This window comes from Camarhynchus parvulus, chromosome 9, assembly GCF_901933205.1.
Source record: "Camarhynchus parvulus chromosome 9, STF_HiC, whole genome shotgun sequence".
Lineage (NCBI taxonomy): Eukaryota > Metazoa > Chordata > Aves > Passeriformes > Thraupidae > Camarhynchus > Camarhynchus parvulus.
In genome coordinates this window covers 21,617,643-21,637,902 of record NC_044579.1, presented here as the reverse complement: position 1 = coordinate 21,637,902, position 20,260 = coordinate 21,617,643, and the positions used below count along the sequence as shown (strand labels likewise).

The 20,260-nt window shown below is 43.4% G+C and overlaps 1 protein-coding gene across 1 annotated transcript; it reads left to right on the top strand.

Annotated features, from left to right (window-relative positions):
* Positions 1 to 1,677: 1,677 nt before the first annotated feature.
* Positions 1,678 to 17,283, top strand: AMMECR1L (AMMECR1 like). Its single transcript, XM_030954222.1, has 7 exons — positions 1,678 to 1,977; positions 3,979 to 4,423; positions 9,559 to 9,669; positions 10,148 to 10,262; positions 10,990 to 11,080; positions 12,051 to 12,147; positions 13,899 to 17,283. Exons 2-7 carry the CDS (start codon positions 4,017 to 4,019, stop codon positions 14,008 to 14,010), a joined length of 933 nt encoding a protein of 310 aa, XP_030810082.1. The 5' UTR covers positions 1,678 to 1,977; positions 3,979 to 4,016; the 3' UTR covers positions 14,011 to 17,283.
* Positions 17,284 to 20,260: the final 2,977 nt, after the last annotated feature.

Genomic DNA, 20,260 nt, shown 5'->3' with positions numbered 1-20,260 from the left:
ACATGCAGACCAAGTTTATTTCAGCTTTGGATGGTAGTCTTTCATGTTAGCTTGATTTTGCTCATTCAAATGAAACCACTTCCATTGTAAGATACAATTCTAATATAATGATATTGTAACTTTGGCATTAGGGAAGTTACAGTAGGTGTGTGTGGGTGTGTGTTGAAATTAAAAGCAGAGGTAAGACCAGAAAAGGTGGGAATTAAACTGCTGCTATCACCTCACATTTCTTGTGCTCCAGGAACAGAAAAGCATGCACAACTGGTGAAGTATTTGTTTGATGTTGCCAGGGTAATAAAACACAGCACTGACACTCCCAGGTTCCTAAGGACTCCACAAGAAGCTCTGTGGTGATTATGAAGTGGACTTTAGTAGGGTTGGGAACTGTTTCATATCTTGGCAAAGGGGTTTGAGGTGCAATCCAAGGCATTACCAGCAGAGTGAGGTATGTGGGGGGAAGAAGGGAAGGAAGGATTCTTTTAAACACTGCAGAAGTTAGGAACTTCCTCTTGATGTGTTATTCTGGGTATTCTCACACAATTTTTTGTAACCTTAGTTTTCCTAAGTTGCTATTTAGGGACTTAAAAGGATGATGCTGTTCCATAACCTTAGAATGGCAATAATTAGAGTGCTGTTTTTGTGCTGTGGAAACCGTGTAGATTATGTAATGTTGAGGGCCAGGAGCAAACTGTAGAAAGTGTCCCAGCCTGTGGCAGGGGGTGGAGAAAAACAAGCTTGAAGGTCCTTTTCTACCAAACCATTCTGTGATTCTATTCTATAGGAGACAGTAAGATCCACTGTCATGCAATCAGATTTCTCCAGCTCACAATTTTATGCCTCTTCTATATTGCTTATGCCATTTCTGATCACAGCTTAAATTCCTTTTTGCAGTCTTGAAAGGGTTCAGCCAGTTTGTCTCTTGGGGTTGGATGTGCAGTGTGGGTACTCTGGGCTATGCAAAGTTTGCTCTTCACCGTGCCCAGGTGTTTCACTGGTGTTGTCAGAAGGGAATCGGGAATGGGCGCTGTGGTTTTCTCCGTTCTATCCTTTATGTACCCCATACAGCCACAACAACCCAACCCTAGTCCTCTCCACCGAGTGACTCCAAACTGTGCGTTGCCAGAGAATTCCCTCAGGGTGGAATGCAGAGCCTCTATTTCTACAAGCTGTCCCTAAGCCCTTGACGAAGTAACGACGTCTCTGTTTTGGTTTTTATGGTGCTGTGAGGAAGGGCGGAGGCGGAAGGATCTGGGTGCCCCGATGGAGGTTGGAAACACTAAAAGAGTAATTTCTGCGTTGGTGCCGTTGTGCTATCTTGGCTCCTGCCCTAAATCCGTTACACACGGGGCTATAATTAAAGCCGTCCCAGCGGCCGGAGCCCCGCTCTGCCCTCACACCGCCGGGCCGCACCAACGCTGCGGGCACCGAGGAGTGGAGAGACTCCCCCGCTTCCAGCCGCGCAATGGACGCTCCCCGCCTCGCGCCCCTCCCCCTAATGTCGTCATCGCCCCCGCTGGCCAATGGCAGCGCGGCGCTGCTGCCGAGTGACGTCCCCGCCCCCGGAACTGTTTGTTCCCGCACGTGCTCTGCTCACGTGACGGGGAGGGCGCGGAAGCGCGCGTCTCTATGGTTTCTGCGTGGGGCAGAGCGCCCGCCCTGGGGCCGTGGCTGTGTTGGCGCCGCCGGGAGGCTGGCGGACTATGAGTGTCCGTCCCTCATTACCTCACGGCCGGGAGGAGGAGGAGGAGGAGGAGGCTGCCGGGATAGCGGCGGACCTGCCCGCGGCCTCGCTCCGGTCCTCCGGCCGCCCCGGGAAGCCCCGGCCGCGGCGGGCCCTGCCCGCTCCCCCGCCCGCCGGGCCCGCTTCTCCGGGGAGCCTCGCCCAGGCCCATGGCCCCATGAGGCGGCAGAAGGCTGCGGGGCAGCAGCGGCGGCGGCGGGGCTGAGGCGGAGGAGAAGCCGGGACGGGTGCAGGAGGTGGGTGACCCCGCCGGGGGTGTGAGGGAGGCGCGGGTGGAGGGGGCCCCGCCGTGCGCCCGCCCGCCCCGGGCTGGGGAGGCCGCAGGGGGGTCCCGCTCCGCGGCGCCCCCTGGCGGCCCCGGGGCCGCTCGGGGGTCGGGCCGGGGGCACGGGGGGTCCCCGGGGTGTCCCCGGGCCGGGCCCGGCGGCGCTGCGGGACCCCCCCGAACACCCCGCAAAGTTTGTGTGCGGCAGCCCGGGGCTCGTCCCGCCGCCGCGGTGCCCCGGTGTGCCCCCGGCCCGCCCGCCCGCGGGGCGCTCCGGGAAGCGGGGCTGGAGCCGAGCGGCCGCCTTTGTTAGGCCCCTGCTGCAGAGGAGGGGAGAAGAGAGGGAAGCTCCCCCTGCCCCTGCCACGTCTCCGATCTTGAATCAAGTGTTGTGCTCCAGATAAATAAATAATGATTTATCTTCCCCATTGCGGCTGAGCCGTCCGTGGTAACTGGGGAAGGCTCATAAGGCTCAGCACCCTCAAAGAGCCAGAGCGGGTTACTTTTAATAGGCAGTGAAGAATTTACACCGTCGCTTTGTCAAAGTTATGCTTTTCTTCTGCCTGGTTTCCTTCCTCTTTGTTTTGGTTTTTTTAAAATTTTATTATATTGCAAAAGTAGAGCTCAAAGAAAAAAAATATCATTTTCCTTCGGTCATGTAAATTGTTCCTTATGGTCTTTCTAAAACCTTGAGGTGAGGATTCCTAAGCAGAGCAAGCACTGCGGGCATGCAAGGTGCACCTCTCAACACCCTTCCCATCAGTTCTGGTTCAGTTCAGAGTCCTGTGACTCCTGCTGTGACCGATGAAACTTCATGAACAAAGTTTACTGTCTTTGCACGTGCAGAGGAGGGAGGGAGTTGTCACAACCTGAATTTCAGTGCGTGTCATCCTTCACCCCCCAGCACAGTTTGTGCTCTCAGCTTGGGAGGGTTGGAGGGCTGCTCTGGTGGTCACAGCAGTTCCCTGGTGCTGCTGAGGGCTGAGTGTGACTTCAGTCCCCCGTGGTGTTCCCTGTGTCTCACGTGCTTGTGCTTTGAGCCCCATTTGACAGCCTGGTTTTCTCTCCCCTGTATGTTCAGATCTCACGGTGATGTTGGTGTTTAAGCTCCTGCCACTGACCTGTAATCCTTGCCTATCATGTTTGTTCATCTCTGTCTGCACAGCCTTTCCTCCCTGTGTTTGTTCCGCCCCTTCTTGTGCTGCATGAGCTAATATTCTCATCTTTGCAGGCAAAACACTGCTCTGGGTTGTTGGGTTTTTTTATACCATGCCTGTTTCCTGCTATTATCACTTTCTGTGCTGGCTTCAGCTCTTCCTGTCGTGCACATCTTGCCTGTACCCCCTACATGTTTATTTGGGAGCTGTATTCGTTCACCCAGTCCCAGAAAGTAAATGCAGATTCCAGTCTGTGGTCTGGAAAATAGTCTGTAGTTTAGAAAATGGTGGTTTCAGTGCTTTTAGCTCCTCTTTGATGTTGCCAGTGCTAAATCAAGGGCAACACCCCTGGGAGTCCAGCCCCAAAGGTGTCATTTTGGGCTGCTGTCACTCTCTCAGGAACAGGGAAGGGAAATGCACTTTCTTGCCACTGGTGCAGGCATTGACTGAGGAGGAATGGCTGAGCAGGAAAAGTAGTAGATAGGGTTTATCTGTAGTCCCAAGTCTTTTTTCCTTCTGTTTTCCCACAGTTTTGTTCTTTTTATGGGAAGTCTGGTGACAGTTTTTTGTGATGAGCCACCTATTAAAGTGTTCAATACCTTGGAAAGTGTGATTGCATGCAGGTTGTGTCTATACTCTCCCAATCTATGTGTGAAAACACCCATTCTGCTGAGCTGCCTTTACTGCTGTGCTTGGTCCCGTGCTTTGGAGGGTTTTCTTCCTCTGTTTTAGCAGAAGCAAGGAAGCAGCTGTTGGTTTTCCACCTGTAACTCTTTGTGTAATGCTTTTCCCCCCTCCCCACCCCTCCGTGCCAGGGTTCTGCAGTGCTCCAGGCAGCGAGTTTTGAAGCAGGATGGGAAAAAGACGCTGTGTTCCTCCACTTGAGCCCAAGCTGGCAGCTGGCTGTTGTGGGGTGAAGAAGCCCAAGTTGTCTGGGAGTGGAACGCACAGTCATGGGAATCAGACCACAACTGCACCAAGCTCCAGTTCAGGTCCTCTTCAGAACCACCAGCATACAGATGGGAATAATGGAAGGGAGAACGTATCTGACTTGACTTTGGGCCCAGGAAATTCCCCAATTACTCGAATGAATCCCACTTCAGGAGCTCTGAGCCCACTTACTCGGCCCAATGGAACTGCCAACAGCACCAAGAACCTGGTGGTGACAGCAGAGATGTGCTGCTACTGCTTTGATGTACTCTACTGTCATCTCTACGGGTTCCCTCAGCCACGGCTTCCTCGATTTACCAATGACCCCTAGTGAGTACAGCCCTGGGGGGAGCAAAGCTGGGAAACAGCTTCCAGAGTTGGGGTGTGGTTGGGGAAGGGTGAAGGGTTTCCTTTGGGAGTGGGAAGATGGGTGTGCAGGGAGAAAGGGGGCACTCTGCTCCTTGCTTTGTCTGCTGGGAACAAAAAGATGCACTGTGAGTGCACAAAAGATTAAAGTGCTGTTCGTTGGTGGAGGTGAGTGAGCTTTTAAGAGTGTCCTTCGAGACAGAAAGTGCTTAGCTCTACAGAGAGCTAGGCCAAGTGTGAAGAGGTGTGGTGCTTCTTCAGCCCACAGTCTGGTGTGTTCCATGAGGCACTGTGTTCTTTGTGGAGGAGTGCAAACCCACTTCATGGTAATGTTCTGGTAAAGTTTGCCCCCTTCTTTGTGAGTAGATTCCTCTGTAAAAATGAACTGAGTAGTGCCACCTACAAAATTGTACTAGAAAACCAGTTAAATAACGTCATTAATTTGAAGAAGCTCCAGCTTCTAATGTGAGACACTGACTTGGAGAGGGGAAAAGACTTCCTTCTGCCAAGCAAACAGAAGTTGAAGTTGGAACAAGTTTCCAGCTCATTCTGAAACAAATGTTGGGCTGGTGAGGGTTGGACAAGGACACTCAAGGAAGTTTTCAGCTGTCCAAGTGAATGGGTTTAGCAGGGAGGGGAATCTAAAAATTACCAGTTATAGAAGATGTGTTAGGGAGATTGCCTAGCTAGTGCTATGTGGGGAGAAATCTTAGAATCATTTAGATTGGAAAAACCTTTGAGTCCAACCATGAGGCCAGCACTGCCAAGAGAGTTAACTTTCAAGGACGGTACCAAGGTTAGGAGGAAAGGAGATGTGTATGAGCAGAAGTGAGGAGAAGGATTTATGAAGCTGTTTCACTTTGGTGAGATTTAACTAATGCTTGTCTGAAGGCTGACTGTGTAGGTGTGGAAATGTTAATGTTGTTAAAATGTTTGTTAAAAGAATTATATGGGAAAGATCAGTGACAGATGGACCTTCTGACACTCCTCCGGGGCCTCCTCCAGAACAATAGATAAAATAAAAAGTTGCTGACATCCTTAATTTAAGCTAATGAATTTTAAATTGATGTAAAGAACAATGGCTTAAACAGGTCAAGGACTTCCTTTCTGTGTAGTCAGTGTCTGCCCACCTTTCTGCTGTCAGGGTGGATGTAGGTTGTGCTTCCTTGCAGTTATTATTCCAGCTGGATTATGGATACATGTTCTGAATGCTGCTGCAGAGTAAGCTGTTTAATGCTGTAAATACAAATGGACACAGAAATGCTCTGGACTGGGATATCAAACAGTTCTAGGGACTCCCCAGGCTGAAACATTTCTGGTATTGATACCTACAGAGTGGGCTCCCTTTAGCACATTTGGTGTCAGTCTGCTCGCTGTTTGTCACTCAGGGTGCAAAGGGTTATTTGCTGTTGCTCTGTTAAGCCGGTAAGAGAGATGGTTTTATAGAGCTGCATTCTTTTGGTGTCAGAGGAGATTTCTGGCTGGATTTTCTTGCTTTTTCTGTTGACTAGTATAAAAAGGATGTCCTTTGGGAAATAGCAGCTGGTTGAAATTTTATGCCCAGATTTGAAAAGTTAAAAGTTGTTCACTGGTTATTTCAGTGCTCATGATTAAAGTCTTTTAGATTAGCACACCAACAAAGCATAACCAGCCCTTCCCTTCTCTTCCTCTGTCAGCAAATGCTTACCTGGATTTTCTTGTGTTTCAGCATTTATTCTGTTGCTCCCAGGAAATGGATGTACTCCAGGGTACATGGGGCTTGCTCTCTTGGAGAGCAGCACACAAGGAAGAACTGCCCCACTTGAGATAGTCTAGTAATGAACTTTAAGCCAAATGTTATCAAATACAAGAGTAAGCAAAGTGAAAATACAGAAATAATTTTCATTGTGGCCTTTTGTGACATAATTAATGTCAATGTAAGAGATCTTTGGACAAAACAAAGGTTTATACCAGGAGTCTGGACAGACAGAGAAGAGACTGTTGATTGAATAGAAAGAAGCACAGCCTGTTCTTAGACTGGTTTTAAACTGGTGCTGAACTTCATAGTAAAGCTGAAAACAGGTGTTAAGGTCAGGATTTGGCATAAACAGTGTAATAACATGCAAGTTACAGGGTTATGGATTGAAAACCACATGAATTTCAGTCACCAGCCTGGGGGGATATGCACATGGACACCACTCTTGATGGGAATTACAGAGCTGGTAGACACCTGAAGTAAAGTTCCTTTATTCCAGTGTTAGCAGTGAGGGTCACACATCAATGGGGAGATGGTGGCATTGCAAGCCTTGTAGTTATGTCTGAATTAACTTGGCAAAGGAAGGAAATATCCCCTTTATTATTCAGGTTACTGCAAGTAATTACAGTTTGGAACCTATGCAAGTAGTTGATTGGTTACTTTTTCCACTTTTGTACTTCAGTCTCATTTTTTAATAGTTGGTATTACAAACTGGTGCTAGAACTATACTATGGAAGTTTCTAGCTGCCATACAAGACAAATAATAGGATACTTGCATCATAAGATCTGTTCTGTAACAAGTTTTTCCCTAGTACAAGCTAAAGCCTGATTCAAACAAACTGTGTTTTTCTACTTTAAAATTCCCTTTGTAGTTGCAATTGATGAAGCTAATTTTTAGTTGCTGTTAGTTTTAGTTCCTCTCAGCCTAAAAACCGTCATCAAACATATATAAAGTGGGATGTTGTGGCTGGGGAAGGAACAGTTGACATAATCTGCTGAGGATATGGCTGCAAAGTACCAGTAAATGCTCTTGGGTGAACATGGACAAAAGATTGTTGTGACTTTTCTCAGTACATCTGGGAAATAACACTTTTCAAGGAGGGGCTCTGGAACAATGGCCTTATTAGTCAGCTGCACCTGCAATTTGCTGAGTGCATTTATTCTTCAGAGACAGAAACATCATCTTCTCTGCAGTGAAAATAGTGAAATTTTATCTATGTGTGCAGAATCATATCTTTTTTTATGCCTCAGTTGTTCTGACCACAATGAAAAATGGTTTTAAATGTGCTTTAAGGTATTTTAAAATATACAGCCTTCTGAATGCAATTATCCTCTCCCTTCTGATAATGTCTCTTCTATTATAGATGCATAAAGCTGTGCTGCAGCTCAGTGCAAAGATGGGTTCTGGGATTTTTTCCCTTTGGAAGGGGAAAGAGATAAATTGAAAATGTGAACCTGCAATTTGAATTAAAGGGGAATTTACTTAGATTTGTATTCTGTGACTTATGGTTTTTATGTTCTCCCTTGCCTTTTCTCTTTGGGCTGAGTGTAACATGGACTGAGCAGTACTTTCAAAATTTTTATTAGATTAGGGTAAATTTCCACTGAACTTGTGACAGTAGCATTTCTCCGAGATCTCCTATGTAAGTTTAGTGTCTTTTTTTTTTTATGTTTTCTAATGTATTTTCTTACACTCTTTTTCTGTTTGCTCCTTCAACATATAATAGATGAAAATGTAGAAAAATTATATCCTCTAAGTGCTTTGAAGTGTTACTGGAAAACTAGAACAGCAAGTCCTCTGTCTTGGTCAAGCCAGCCAGGAGGTTGTTGTTGGGTGTGGAAGGATGTTTCCACTTCCTCTGTGGGCAAAGTCCTTCACAATTATCACTCAAGGCCTAATTGCTCTTTTGGGCTGTACTTTTGCTGTTGGTCACAGCTGGTATCTAGATCCTGAATGATGAATTTATGCTGTGATGGGTTTAATTCCATTGTTGCTCTGAGGAACCTCACTGGGCATTGATTTATTACTACAGTTTAAATGATGTTCTCACTACTTAGACTTAAGAAGTTCTGTTGCTGTGTTTGAGAAATCATCCACACTCCCTGCTGGATTTGTTGTCTGAACAGAACATCTTAGTATTTTTGTAAGATTTGCTGCAGAGGTGCATTGCTCACAAAAGCTTCAAGAGTTTGAGGAAAGTAAATGTCTGAGCTATGTTGTCAAATCAGTCTTGATGGTTCAAATCTCCTGTCAATGTTTTTTTAATCTCAGAAAATCATATGCTATCATGTTACTTAAAGTTCAGTAGAAATCCAGAGACTGATGTCTTGCATTCAGTTCTCTGAACAAGGCACAGAATCACTCATCCTGTTGTTGTAATTAGGTCAGCATTATCAGTTGCCTTACAGAATTTTGCAGATGTTTGGACATTCTTGTAGAGCTGCAGCCACCACTGTCCTTTTAGTGCTTCTCTCTACAGCTCTTTGCAATTTCACTCACTCTGGTAGAAGTTAATTTTTCTGTATTTAATGTTCACAGTCATCTTTACCTGTTTACCTCTTCGTAGAGCTCTGTTATTCTGAAGTTGTTATTCTTTAAGGCCAAATCAGGAGGTGTAGTTTAACAGCTTGAAATGAGCCTGCTGAGTTTGAGAATCTACTGTTGTGCCTGTAAATTTGTGATGGTAGACAGGAAAGTGGAAATCCAGGTGATGTTTGAGTAGGAACAATAGTGTTTTAGATATGTGTTCAACAGGAGAAAATGTGTGTAAATACAAATCAAATGTAAGGGAAGCAAAAGATGTGGACATAAACTGCTTGAGCCTTAGGGATGGACCCAGAAGTCAGACCCTCATGGAAATAACAGGGAAAAAAATTTTGAGTTATTTTCATTCCTTAAAAAGCCAAAAAGAAAAGCTTTTATTGAAAGTCTGATTTATAGAAGTGGTAGTATAAAGAACTAACTTGCATCATGTATATTAATTTCTGTATGACCTATGCTGGAAACTAGTGGGGCTACAAAGTGAAGCCAATACTGTCAGGTAATCAGTGGCATCAAGTAACCATTTCAGTCATTAGAAGACAGCAGAGTCTGGCTAGGAAGGTGTCTGTGGAGGATTCCCAGAGTCCTGCTGGGGAGGATGGAGTGTGCTGACAAGGTGGAGGGAAGTGCTGGGGCTTGCATGTGGGGGGTGAGGGCATGAAGTTTTGTTCTTGCTAGATAGCAGGTGAGCAAGCCTGCCTGCTGGGGTTTACTGCAGGGACAGAAAGCAAAGGCATGGGGCTCTTCATACCTTGGCTGTCTCCCCTTAGCAACCAAATATCTGTAGAGGCTGGAGGGTTTGTTTCTTTTTTGCCTTTTCAGTCCACTCTTTGTGACGTGGAAGACGGGGCGAGACAAGCGGCTTCGTGGCTGCATCGGGACCTTTTCAGCCATGAATCTTCACTCAGGACTCAGGGAATACACATTAACCAGGTAACTGTCAAAAATGAAATAAATATGAAATGAATATGAAATTAGTTCATTCACTGAAGATCTGTAAGGATTCGAGGTTAGGATGTTGGATCAGCATAGTTCAGTGTAATATGCTTCATAATAAAATAAACCTGAGTGTCTGAGAGTTACAGTGAGGTGATGTAGGATGTAGTGGAACATCTTTGCAAAAGGTGAGTTGCAGTTGGCATTTTAAGGCTACTGTCAAATCTATCTTGCATACCTACAGTTTTGACATCCATAGCACGTAATTTCTCTCAGCCTGCAGTAGGCATTGGACAGCATCAGGAAGCTTGCTACTGGTATTACAGTTCATTAGATTAGGGAGAGATGCAAATCACTTTCTCTGCAGTAGCAGAGAAGCATGTTTCATGCAGGCATAATCAAAAGGGGGATAATTGAGCATCTGACACTTTATTTTGGTGCTTGTATTGGGTGATGTATCTTCTGTTCCCTTTAGTGCACTTAAGGACAGCCGTTTTCCTCCCCTGACCCGCGAGGAGCTGCCCAAACTCTTCTGCTCTGTCTCCCTCCTCACTAACTTTGAGGATGCCAGTGACTACCTGGACTGGGAGGTGAGAACAGGTGCATTTGGAACTCTGCATCACTCTCTCGTTCCATTCGGGTTCGGGTTAGTACATGGTGATGTATCTCCTTCCTTACAGGGGTGTATGGGGCTAGAAGAGTCTGGGAATAGAAGAAATGGGGCTGGAAAACTAGAAGGAAGGAAGGAAGAAGATGGCCCAGCAATATGCTTTTGGTTGGGGGGGATCTGAATGGTAATAAGAGAAACATTAAAGTGGTTCATGGACTTGGCCCAATAGGAAATGGGTGTAAATACTTGTGTAAAAACCTGGGAGGTATTTTGGTGGTGTGGACAGGAGCTGGAAATAAAAAGTAGTTAAGACCAAAGGTATGAATGGTTTTTAGGACATTGCACATTGAAGTGTATTTCATTCAAGAATAATATATATATGGACTTCATAGTCAGGTAATTTTAGGCTTCATTCTTGCATGAATAGATTTTTTCTCTCTTGCCTGACACCAAGAGATGGAGAACTGACAAGACTTAGCTCAGGAGAAGTGACAGGGCCACTGGTGAGGCTTGTTTGGGAAGGGTGGCTGAGAGCTCCTCGTGAGACCTGCCAGGCAAGAGCAGAGAGTGGGGAAAAGAATGACCTTACCCAGGCAAAAGCCAAACTGTGCAGAGAGAGAGATGCACAGAGTTGTGGGAATGACAACTGAGTCACGGGCTCAGTGCTAGCAAACACCTCTTATCTGGCTGTTCATTTCCATCTATAGGTTGGAATCCATGGGATCAGAATAGAGTTCATCAATGAGAAAGGTGTCAAACGCACAGCCACGTATTTACCTGAGGTTGCTAAGGAACAAGGTGGGTTTGAGATGGCAGCCAAACATGTCTACACATCGTGTCACAGAATTGGGTAACAATCTGTCAGTTTGGGGCTTGGAATACAATGCTGTCCTCACAGTGGTGCCATGGAACCACCAGGCTTAATCTGGACGACTGACACCTGATACAGTTGGTGCTGGGTTTTCATCTGGCCTGTCTCTCATCCCATATCTTTGCATAGCTCTGTTTTAGTGTCAGAATGTTTTAGGGCTGAAGAAATAGAGGATCTCAAAGTATGGCTCTTCCAGCTTCATTCAGCATTGCATCTTTCCTCTTCTATGTTTCTCCCACCAACTAGGATAACTGCACGCTGCACAGCACCAACAGGAGAGTCACTTTCCTCCTCATTCTTGCCAAAGTAGCATCCTCCAGAGGAGGGCTAGAAACACAGCCCCTCTGGAGCACACTTCCCACTCAAATAGAGTAGTGGTCACCATGGTAACTGCTCAAAATATTGCCTCCTCCTTTCCTCCACCTAGCAGAGTGGAGTGGTCGCATCCTCCTGACTCTGGGGCAAAAGACTAAGGTAGGAATTTTAACTCTCATCTCTCACATAGCAGTGCACTGTGCAATCACTACAGCATCAATCCCAATTTGTCTGTGTAAAGAGATTAGTATTATCTTCTTTTCAAGGCAGCTAAGTGGCACATGATGAAAAAATTCGGGGTCCCTGCAGCAGTAGCAAGGCACAGACCTTTATAAGAAGACATGGAATGGAAAATGGAACTGCTCTTTCATAGACCAGCTCCAGTATGAGTTTAAAGGAGTAGGCATGTGCAGATAGTGTGCGTGCATCAGGCCATGTATGTCCAGCTCAACACTAGGATTTCTGAAGCTCAGAGTTTCCTGTTAGTTGTTTGTTTTTCTAGAGTCCTTTTAAGGCATCTCTTGTGGTTTTGAAATATTTTTTTTATATTGAAAAATTTGCCTGGCTTCTATTTTTCAATAGACTGGGATCAGATCCAGACCATAGACTCCTTACTCAGGAAAGGTGGCTTTAAGGCTCCCATTACCAATGATTTTAGGAAAACAATTAAACTTACCAGGTAAGCAGATGTATTTGTTGTCTTTTAATTTTACTTTATAGTGTTTTCTGCGTGATTTAAAATATCTGTGCTTGATGTAAATCTTTATGCTTCTTTCAGAGGAGATGTAGTGCGAAAGACCAAACCACAAATGCCATGTGTTAGGCATGTAATGCACGTGGAATTAAGCACAATGTGTTTGGTCCATGCAGGATCAAAATTGGCATTTTTCTAAGTGTCACTGGTTTTAATATTTCTATATACGTGAAAGATCAGAAGCAGAACCTTTGAGAGTTGAAAAGGTTGATATTTTTTTTTTGGCATCTTTTCAATGAACTTCCTTTTCTCAGTGTGCTCATCTGTGAATGTAGCTATTACTAGGTGACACCTGTCTTGAAACCAAACCACACTCAATTTGGCTGGTTTTCAGAATGTGCTCACTTTTCTATATCCCCAGCTGTGCTATTGGTTTCTGCCCTCTTTATGTTAGTAAAAATTGGGACTTTCTGGTTTTCTATAGAAACACTAAATTATCAGGTCATTCTTTACCTCTAGAGAAATTAGGTGAGTGTGCAGGGTTTTCTTTAACAGGAGGTGACAGGCTGAAGGTTTTCATTAAAATCTCATGTAATGTGATCTTAGGGCAACTCACTACCACTTTGTAGCTGGCTGTTGTTTAGCATGCTTTAGAAGAACTTGGAAAACTCCAGTCTCTCCAAAGGAACTTCACATTTTGTGAATTCTGATTGTACAACATGGACTAAGTAATTTGTGTGCTATAATAAACCTCTCTTCACCCACCTCTCCATTTCTTTCACTACCTTTTCAAATGTGGAGATAACCACAAAGGTAAACGATACTGAAATACTGATTATTTAATCACTGTAGTTAAATCTTCTTCCAGCAAATTTTTAATGCAATTTGTGGATAAAAAAGAATACAAACCAATCATTTATTTTCTGTATGCTACTTCAGGCATCCCTTTAATTATCATCACCTTGATCAGGACACATCTTTTGGGACCCTGGAGCTAATTCAAGCTCACATACCAGTGGGTTATTCATACCAGTGGGTTCCTCTTGGTCATCACTGGCTGTGAGCTGGAGAGGAGTCTGGGGTGAATGTTTTATGTTGAGTCCCTCCACTGTTGCATTCACATTTTCTGAAAAATCCCTTCACCCAGGATTTTTTCTCCTGGGAAGCTGAGAAGCCTCAGAGAAAAATGAAAACAATTCTTATCTCATTTTCTTCTCCTCTGTTTTGCTCATGTGGAATGTATTTGGAGATTGTTTACCCACAGGTGATTGTTTCATTGGATTCTGGTGTGAGTTCTTTTGACTCATTGGCCAATCAGTGCCGGTTTTGTGTATTTGTGGGCTGACAATAACATCTGTCTTGTATGTTGCCCACCTAATTATTTGACTTAACAAACTAACCTATAGTGGGATTGGTATCCAGCAGTGGGAATATGATTTGAATACAAACCTTCTGAAGACAGATGAGCCAAATATTAGTTCAGTAGCTGTGTTGAGACTCTGGAAAGAGTCACGAGTTTTCATTATTATCTTTTTAGCATTCAGTAAGTATCCTTTCTGTATTCTTTAGTATAGTTTAGTATAGCATTCTTTAATATAGTATAGTATCATAAAATAATAAATTAGCCTTCTGAGAGCATGGAGTTAGACTCATCATTCCTTCCTTTGTTGGTGGTAACGCAGATCCGACGCTCCACGTTGCGCAGCCTGACGTTGTGTTTCTGCCTGTTCCCGCAGGTACCGCAGTGAGAAGGTGACAATCAGTTATGCAGAGTACATGGCCTCCCGCCAGCATTGTTTCCAGAATGGCACCCTTCATGCCCCCCCCCTCTACAATCATTACTCCTGACACACGGCTGCATGACCAGTCCCACTCCCCAGTTGCTGCCAACGGCTATGAAATCATCGGGGCAGACGCCTCCTCTTCCTGGTCCAGTTACTTCTATTACTGCACCATTTTATGATGCTAGCTTCCGTTGCCAAGTCTGCCTTCCCACTGACCTGGGGGGAGGGTGAGAGCGTGACAGGACTTCAGGGGCCCAAGCCTTATCTCAGCCTTCCCTCCCAGCGGGGGTTCAGTTGGATTGGGGCTCCATGCCTACGAACTGTCGTCAGGTGCAGAAGACCTTTAGGAGTGAAAGTGCTGCTTCGGACTGATCTGTTCCTGGGTGTTACTGACGCTCTGGAAACTGGAGTTGTTTGTTATGGAAGCCCCCCAGATCAAGTAGGAGCATTCCCCTGGCAGCCTGGGCAACGGAGTCCAACAAAACATTTTTTAGGTTCTTTTTAATTTTTTTTTAACCTCTGGTATCTGTTGTGTACTGAGAGCTGATTGCAGTCCCCACGCATCACAGGCGGACATCATGATATTGGGGAGGGTTGAACATCTGGATAGCACCCCATCCTCATGGACAGAAAATATGTGAAAAATGAATCCATTATTTAAATAAACCCTTGAAGGCTTTAAGGCTCAGATCCTTGGTAGGTTGGATTCTTGATGATGAAGCCTGCTGTGAAATACAATGCTGTTTTGCCTGTAAGAGTGACATGGCACGTGCTGTGTACGCAGAGGAAAGCATCCTCGAGTGTCCTTGGACAGTCTTTGTTTTGACCAAATTTTGTTTCCCAATATTTGTAAGACATAGGATTAGGGCTGGGGAGGGGTTTGCAGAGCATTGGCTGTAGTTGTACAAGTGAGACCAGTGACAGAAATTTGTTTTCATTTAAGCTAACAGTCTTGGGGACCTTCCTTTTGATAGAACAGCCACTTTGGCCGGTATGACTGCTGATCTTAGGGGCTGTGGGTGTTGCAGTTTATTCCAGGCCTATGGAATGGTGCTGTTCAGTTTTGCTGGTAAGATTTATCTTACTCAGCTTAGTCATTGCCACATGCAGGCAGTGAGTGGGGAAATCTGTATTACCCAAACAGCATGAAACTCATGTGCATTCTGTATTTCTTCTCCCATGGTGGTTGATGATCACAAGGAATACTGTTTGCTGAAAGGAAGTTATCAGTTGTATTCTGCAGTATCATTGAGGGATGTCATAAACTGTAAATTACGACACCCTTTCAATGAGATAACTGGACTTCAGAATGCAATTTGGGGTAGGGTTGGTTGGTTGGTTTTCCAAGCTTCTGGAGGGTCACTAATGATTGGGGAAGAGAACATGAGTGCATAGCAGAGTCATGGCTGTTTAGTTGCACACATCTTCTGAGCCTGCTCGTGTGTTGTAATTGGCTGGTGTTTGAAGCCTGAAATTATGCTGTGGTGTGGCAGGGAATAGGGCTGGTAGGAAGCTGAGAACTGCAGGGTGCTGCTCCTGGTCCTAAGGAAGCAAGGCACAACTTGTGCCATTTTGCTTCATGTTGGTGTATGGAGGAGAGAGATGCGAGGGAGACTCCTCTGGATAACGGTGCAATATTGACCCAGCTTTCCTTCTGTATTGGGGTCATTCCTACAAATTGCCACTTTTCCCTTGTGATGTTGTTGGAAAGAATTGAAGATGAAAGGATTGTTTCGTGACTTCCTGCTGCTGAGAATAAATGAGTCTCGTTACAAACCACTCCAGTTTGTAGTTGCTCCCCCAGGTGCCGTGTAGTGATGGGGGAGGGTGGGGTCAGCTCCAGGCATACCACTCACCTTTTCAGCTGTCAAACAGTATGATACATAGGGCTACACTCATTACTGTTCAAGTGTTCTATGTTAGAATTTAATTTCTAAAAGGTTTAAAACAAGGCAAAAAAATGGTGCTAAAACTTCACCCCTGAGCACGCTCGGTGAGACTGGTCATGCAGGCATACAGTGCCAGGCTTTTCAACTATACTGTTTCTTTTTCAGGTGTTTGCCCTGTTCTGTGTCTTCAACAGTGTATAGTGTTTTCCTGATTTCAGTTTCTTTGACTAGGGGATGACTAAAGGGTGGGGTGGGGAGGGTTAGTTGTCATTTTTTTAAAGAACAGAATTTTAGGATTGAGTAACTTGGTTGGTTTAAGCCTGAAGTGGGACGGGTGGTTTGGGACTGGGCAAGTCTTGTCCTCTCCCACTTCTATTTCCCCACTCAGTCTGTTTAAAAAAACACAAACAAAACATAAATGCCTCTAAATATGTACTGTGTTCTTGTCTTGTTGCAGTGAGAAGAGAAGCTGGCAGATCAGAAACACTGGTCTGCTGCCTAAGGAACAGACCCTCTCAGCTTTAGTCCCATAAGGGTCCAGCTATAAAATCAGTTGAAAACTGTGTCAGTAGCTAAGTCAGCTCAGAGAAATGTATGACAAGGACAGGTGGTCTCAGGAAATAATCCCGTTTCTAGATCATTACATGGCAGCTATGCATAAGGATGAAAGAGATGAAGTGGGCACAAACTGTAGTTTGAATTTCCTCAAGATGGAGACAACCAAAATCAGTGGCCAATTGATGTGAGATTTTCTCTGTGTTTGCTTGGCTAGGACAGCTGGTTAGAACTACTCCTCAAAGCAACTGTTACCTGGTTTGATCTGGATTATCTCATCCTTAGAAGCAAGTGCCTTTTGGTCTAGAAGGGCTTATTCTCATGACAACCACAACTGATAAATAATCTCACTGCAATGATGAAATGTCTTTGTTTTATGGTAACTACAGGAGAATGTCTTTGATCACTGGAGTCTGTCAGTGTTGAAATGTTTCCACTGTGAGGTTCTTAATTTTTTTTTTCATGTTGTTCAACAGTCAATCTCAACTGAAGCCAATTCGGTTTGGGAATGTTATATGGTCAAAATATCACATATCTACAATTTATCAGAACAAAAAAAAATCTGTAAGGAAATCTAAGAGTTCATTTTAACCTTTGCACAGAATAATTTGTTTTCATAGTACATTAACAAACCTCTGCAGTCTTCACTGACTATTAGTCCTGTTTTCTGTTTGTATTCAGAAACTACGTGTTGTTTTGTTGGGGTTTTTTTTGGTTAATTTATTTCCTTAAAGCAGGAGACCTCTTTTGACCTACAGTGCAGAGACGTCAGACCAATTCTTTATATTACACTTGGTTGCCTCCTACCTATATAATAATTTCTGAGTGTAAATAATTGAACTCTATCCTCTAATGAAGTATTGTAGAGAATAAATCATAATGGATAAAGATTATTTGTACTGTCCTCTTTATATGAGTTCCCACAGCCTTTATGGGGGATAAGATGAAATTGTTCTCATCTACAGAGACAGGCAATATATTACATCTATGAATAGCAAACCTGTAAATTGCACCACAGATTCAAAACCAGGGAACTTGCCAGAGTGGGATCACAGCTGTCTGGAAACACACCAATGATCAAACAGGCTCACCACAAGAAAGCAAGGGAAAATAGTAGGAAAATTGAAACCAAATATTAAATATATTTTGTAAATAATGGCATAGCGGTGTCTTTGTATCCTGAAATAATGTTTGCTCGACGATAACTTTCTCTCAGTTGTCATGATGGTGAAATGTATAAAGTACATACTTACAGTGTACTGTAAATCTTTCTGAATCTCAAAATTGTTCTTTTGGGGTTTTTCTTCTAAAATGAACTGAGAACAAATTGTCTACACTTTAGGGCTATAGTCTTCAGGTGATATAAAAACCTTATTTCAGAGGAATAAAACACCCATCTTTCTAGATTCTTACTATTTTAATGTTTGCTTTGAGACAGAATTAACTGAATTGTAGAATTTTAATTCTACAATTCTACGATTTGAATTTTATCTCTTACATGTTTTTTCCATACATTTTCAGATAATTGTTAACATTTTATCCATGGGAGCTGTATAGTTAGAGATGCTACATTTTCTGCTTGTGGCTCTTGGGAAGGGCAGCCCTGGATGTCAAAGAACAGTCATAAAAAACTATAAAAACCACCAACCAAACCAAGGGGGAGGGTAGTTTTGACTTAAATATGCCTGAGAAGCTCATATATCACAGAACAGCTACAAAGCAAAAACCTGTTTTCAGGTGCTGGTGCTAGGAAGGCTAGAAAGTCAAACCCTTAGGCAATGTGAGCTGGGTGCTGTGACTAATGTGATTTCCAGGTGAATTCCAGCTGCATTTCTTTGTGAATTCTGAGTTACCCATATCCTTGCTATCCCAGGGGAATTACCAAGTGTGTTCTCTCTGCTTTGTTGGCAGTAATACAGTGGCTTAATTTGTGTATTTTAGTGTCATATACTTTTCCTACTTGATTTTTTTTGGTTTCCTATTGAATCAGACATAAAATCTTTGCCTGCTGTCTTTCATCAGAGGTTCTTCCATGCCCATTGCATTCTGTGACCACAGGAAAACTCAGCAGCTCACAGGGAGGATGAGGCCAGGTAGAAGGGTGTGCATGTGACTGCACACTGAAATAGGTCAATCCAGGCTAAATATAAACCAGGAGAATTCTCCTGGAATCAGTTTCTTCTGTTGTTACTTCTGTTTGAAATAAGAAACAAAATGAATTTGTCATTTAGCACCAAACCAAATTACAGAAAGATTAGCAGAAACTTCTAGAGGGTACTTCAAAGGAAGAATACTAGCATTTTTTTTAAACACAAAAGAGAAATTTCTTTTATCTGTGATGGAGAAATGCCATTTTTATCTTGAAGATAAAAATGAAAATCAGAACACTTACCTATACAGCTCAATAAATTAACATGTACACTGATAGGCCATGGAGCAGTAGGATAGGGAAGTTCCTGAGATGGTTTTGCCACAGTCTGTGAATATATTTGATGATCGCTCTCAGAATACAGCAAGCACAGAAGAGTATTGCTACCATGTTCTTTAAAGTACATAATTCTACAAATTGAACAATATCCAGATTATTGAGCCATATTTTTTCTATGGTCAGCTAGACTGCTCCTAGAGTCAGATTAATTCTGGCATAAATTATGTATTACACAACCAGTTGATAATGTCATATATGTATTTAAAAACTTAACAGATCGTGTAGTTTTGCATTCAGAGTCTTACTATGACTTTATTATTGGATATTAATATAACTTTACTTTGCTCATACATATTTGTTCATTATGGTTTTGGATATATAATTTTAAATGGAGTAAAAATAAAGGTAAAATGGTGTGAAGAGCTAAACTATACTTTAAATGCACAGATGGAAATCACACCTGTCTGTGCAATGCTGGCTACTGTGGCACACGGTGCTCTCAGGGGGTGGTTATCTCCACAAGGATCTACTCCTATCACCCTGGCACTCCACAGAAAAGACATAATTACTGCTAGAAAGCATAAAAAAACTTCTAGAAAAATCACATTGCTTCTGCTGATGAATTAGAAGGAAAGCATATTACAAAATAGGTTTATGCTGGTAACAGGATATCCTTGTTAGTTGTTCCTACATTTGATTACAGGGAGATATTTAGCTGAGCATTTTGTAAGGTCTGTGTAGGTGCAATGAGTTGTTCCAGGATCTGTGATTAGACTGTGGCTACACAGGAATTACCATGAGAGGTCTGTCTAACAATCTGCTCCTCAATACCTGTCTCCAGCAAGGATCAAAGAAAGTTTTTTGCCCTGGAGCATGGAATATTAGAGACTTTGTTCATGATTAATTACATTTGGCCAAGTATTCTTTTCTTTCAATAGGTTTATTTTAGGATGTCACCAGTAAAGCTGCCTGAAAGTTCCTTTACTCAGTGACTATTTTAATCAAGCTCACCTTGCTTTTCTATGCCTATTTTGTTGAGAAATGCCAAAATAGTCATTATTAGTGAAGAAGAAGCCAGTGTATTTTAAAAATAACAAAAGATCAAGTACTCTGCTACATTCGGATTGTTGCAGCAGCTGAACAATATTTACTATGGGGTTTATAAGTTTATTTTTTAAATTCTTTTAAAAAAGAAAAGAAGTGGGGGAAGCAGCTTCCATTCAGGAACATTTTTATTTTGCTCTTGAGACCTTAACCAAACACACCAGTGACAATAAATTTAATCTTTCATGATAGCCTCTTTAACTGTACCTGTAAAATCTTGGGTTTGTATACTTTAGTAGAATGGATCCTTGGGGAAAAACAAAAAGGGAAATTAACAACCTAAACTTCTGTGAGCTACCTGCTGCTCTGAGAATCACAATGTTCTGAGCTGACAGGTT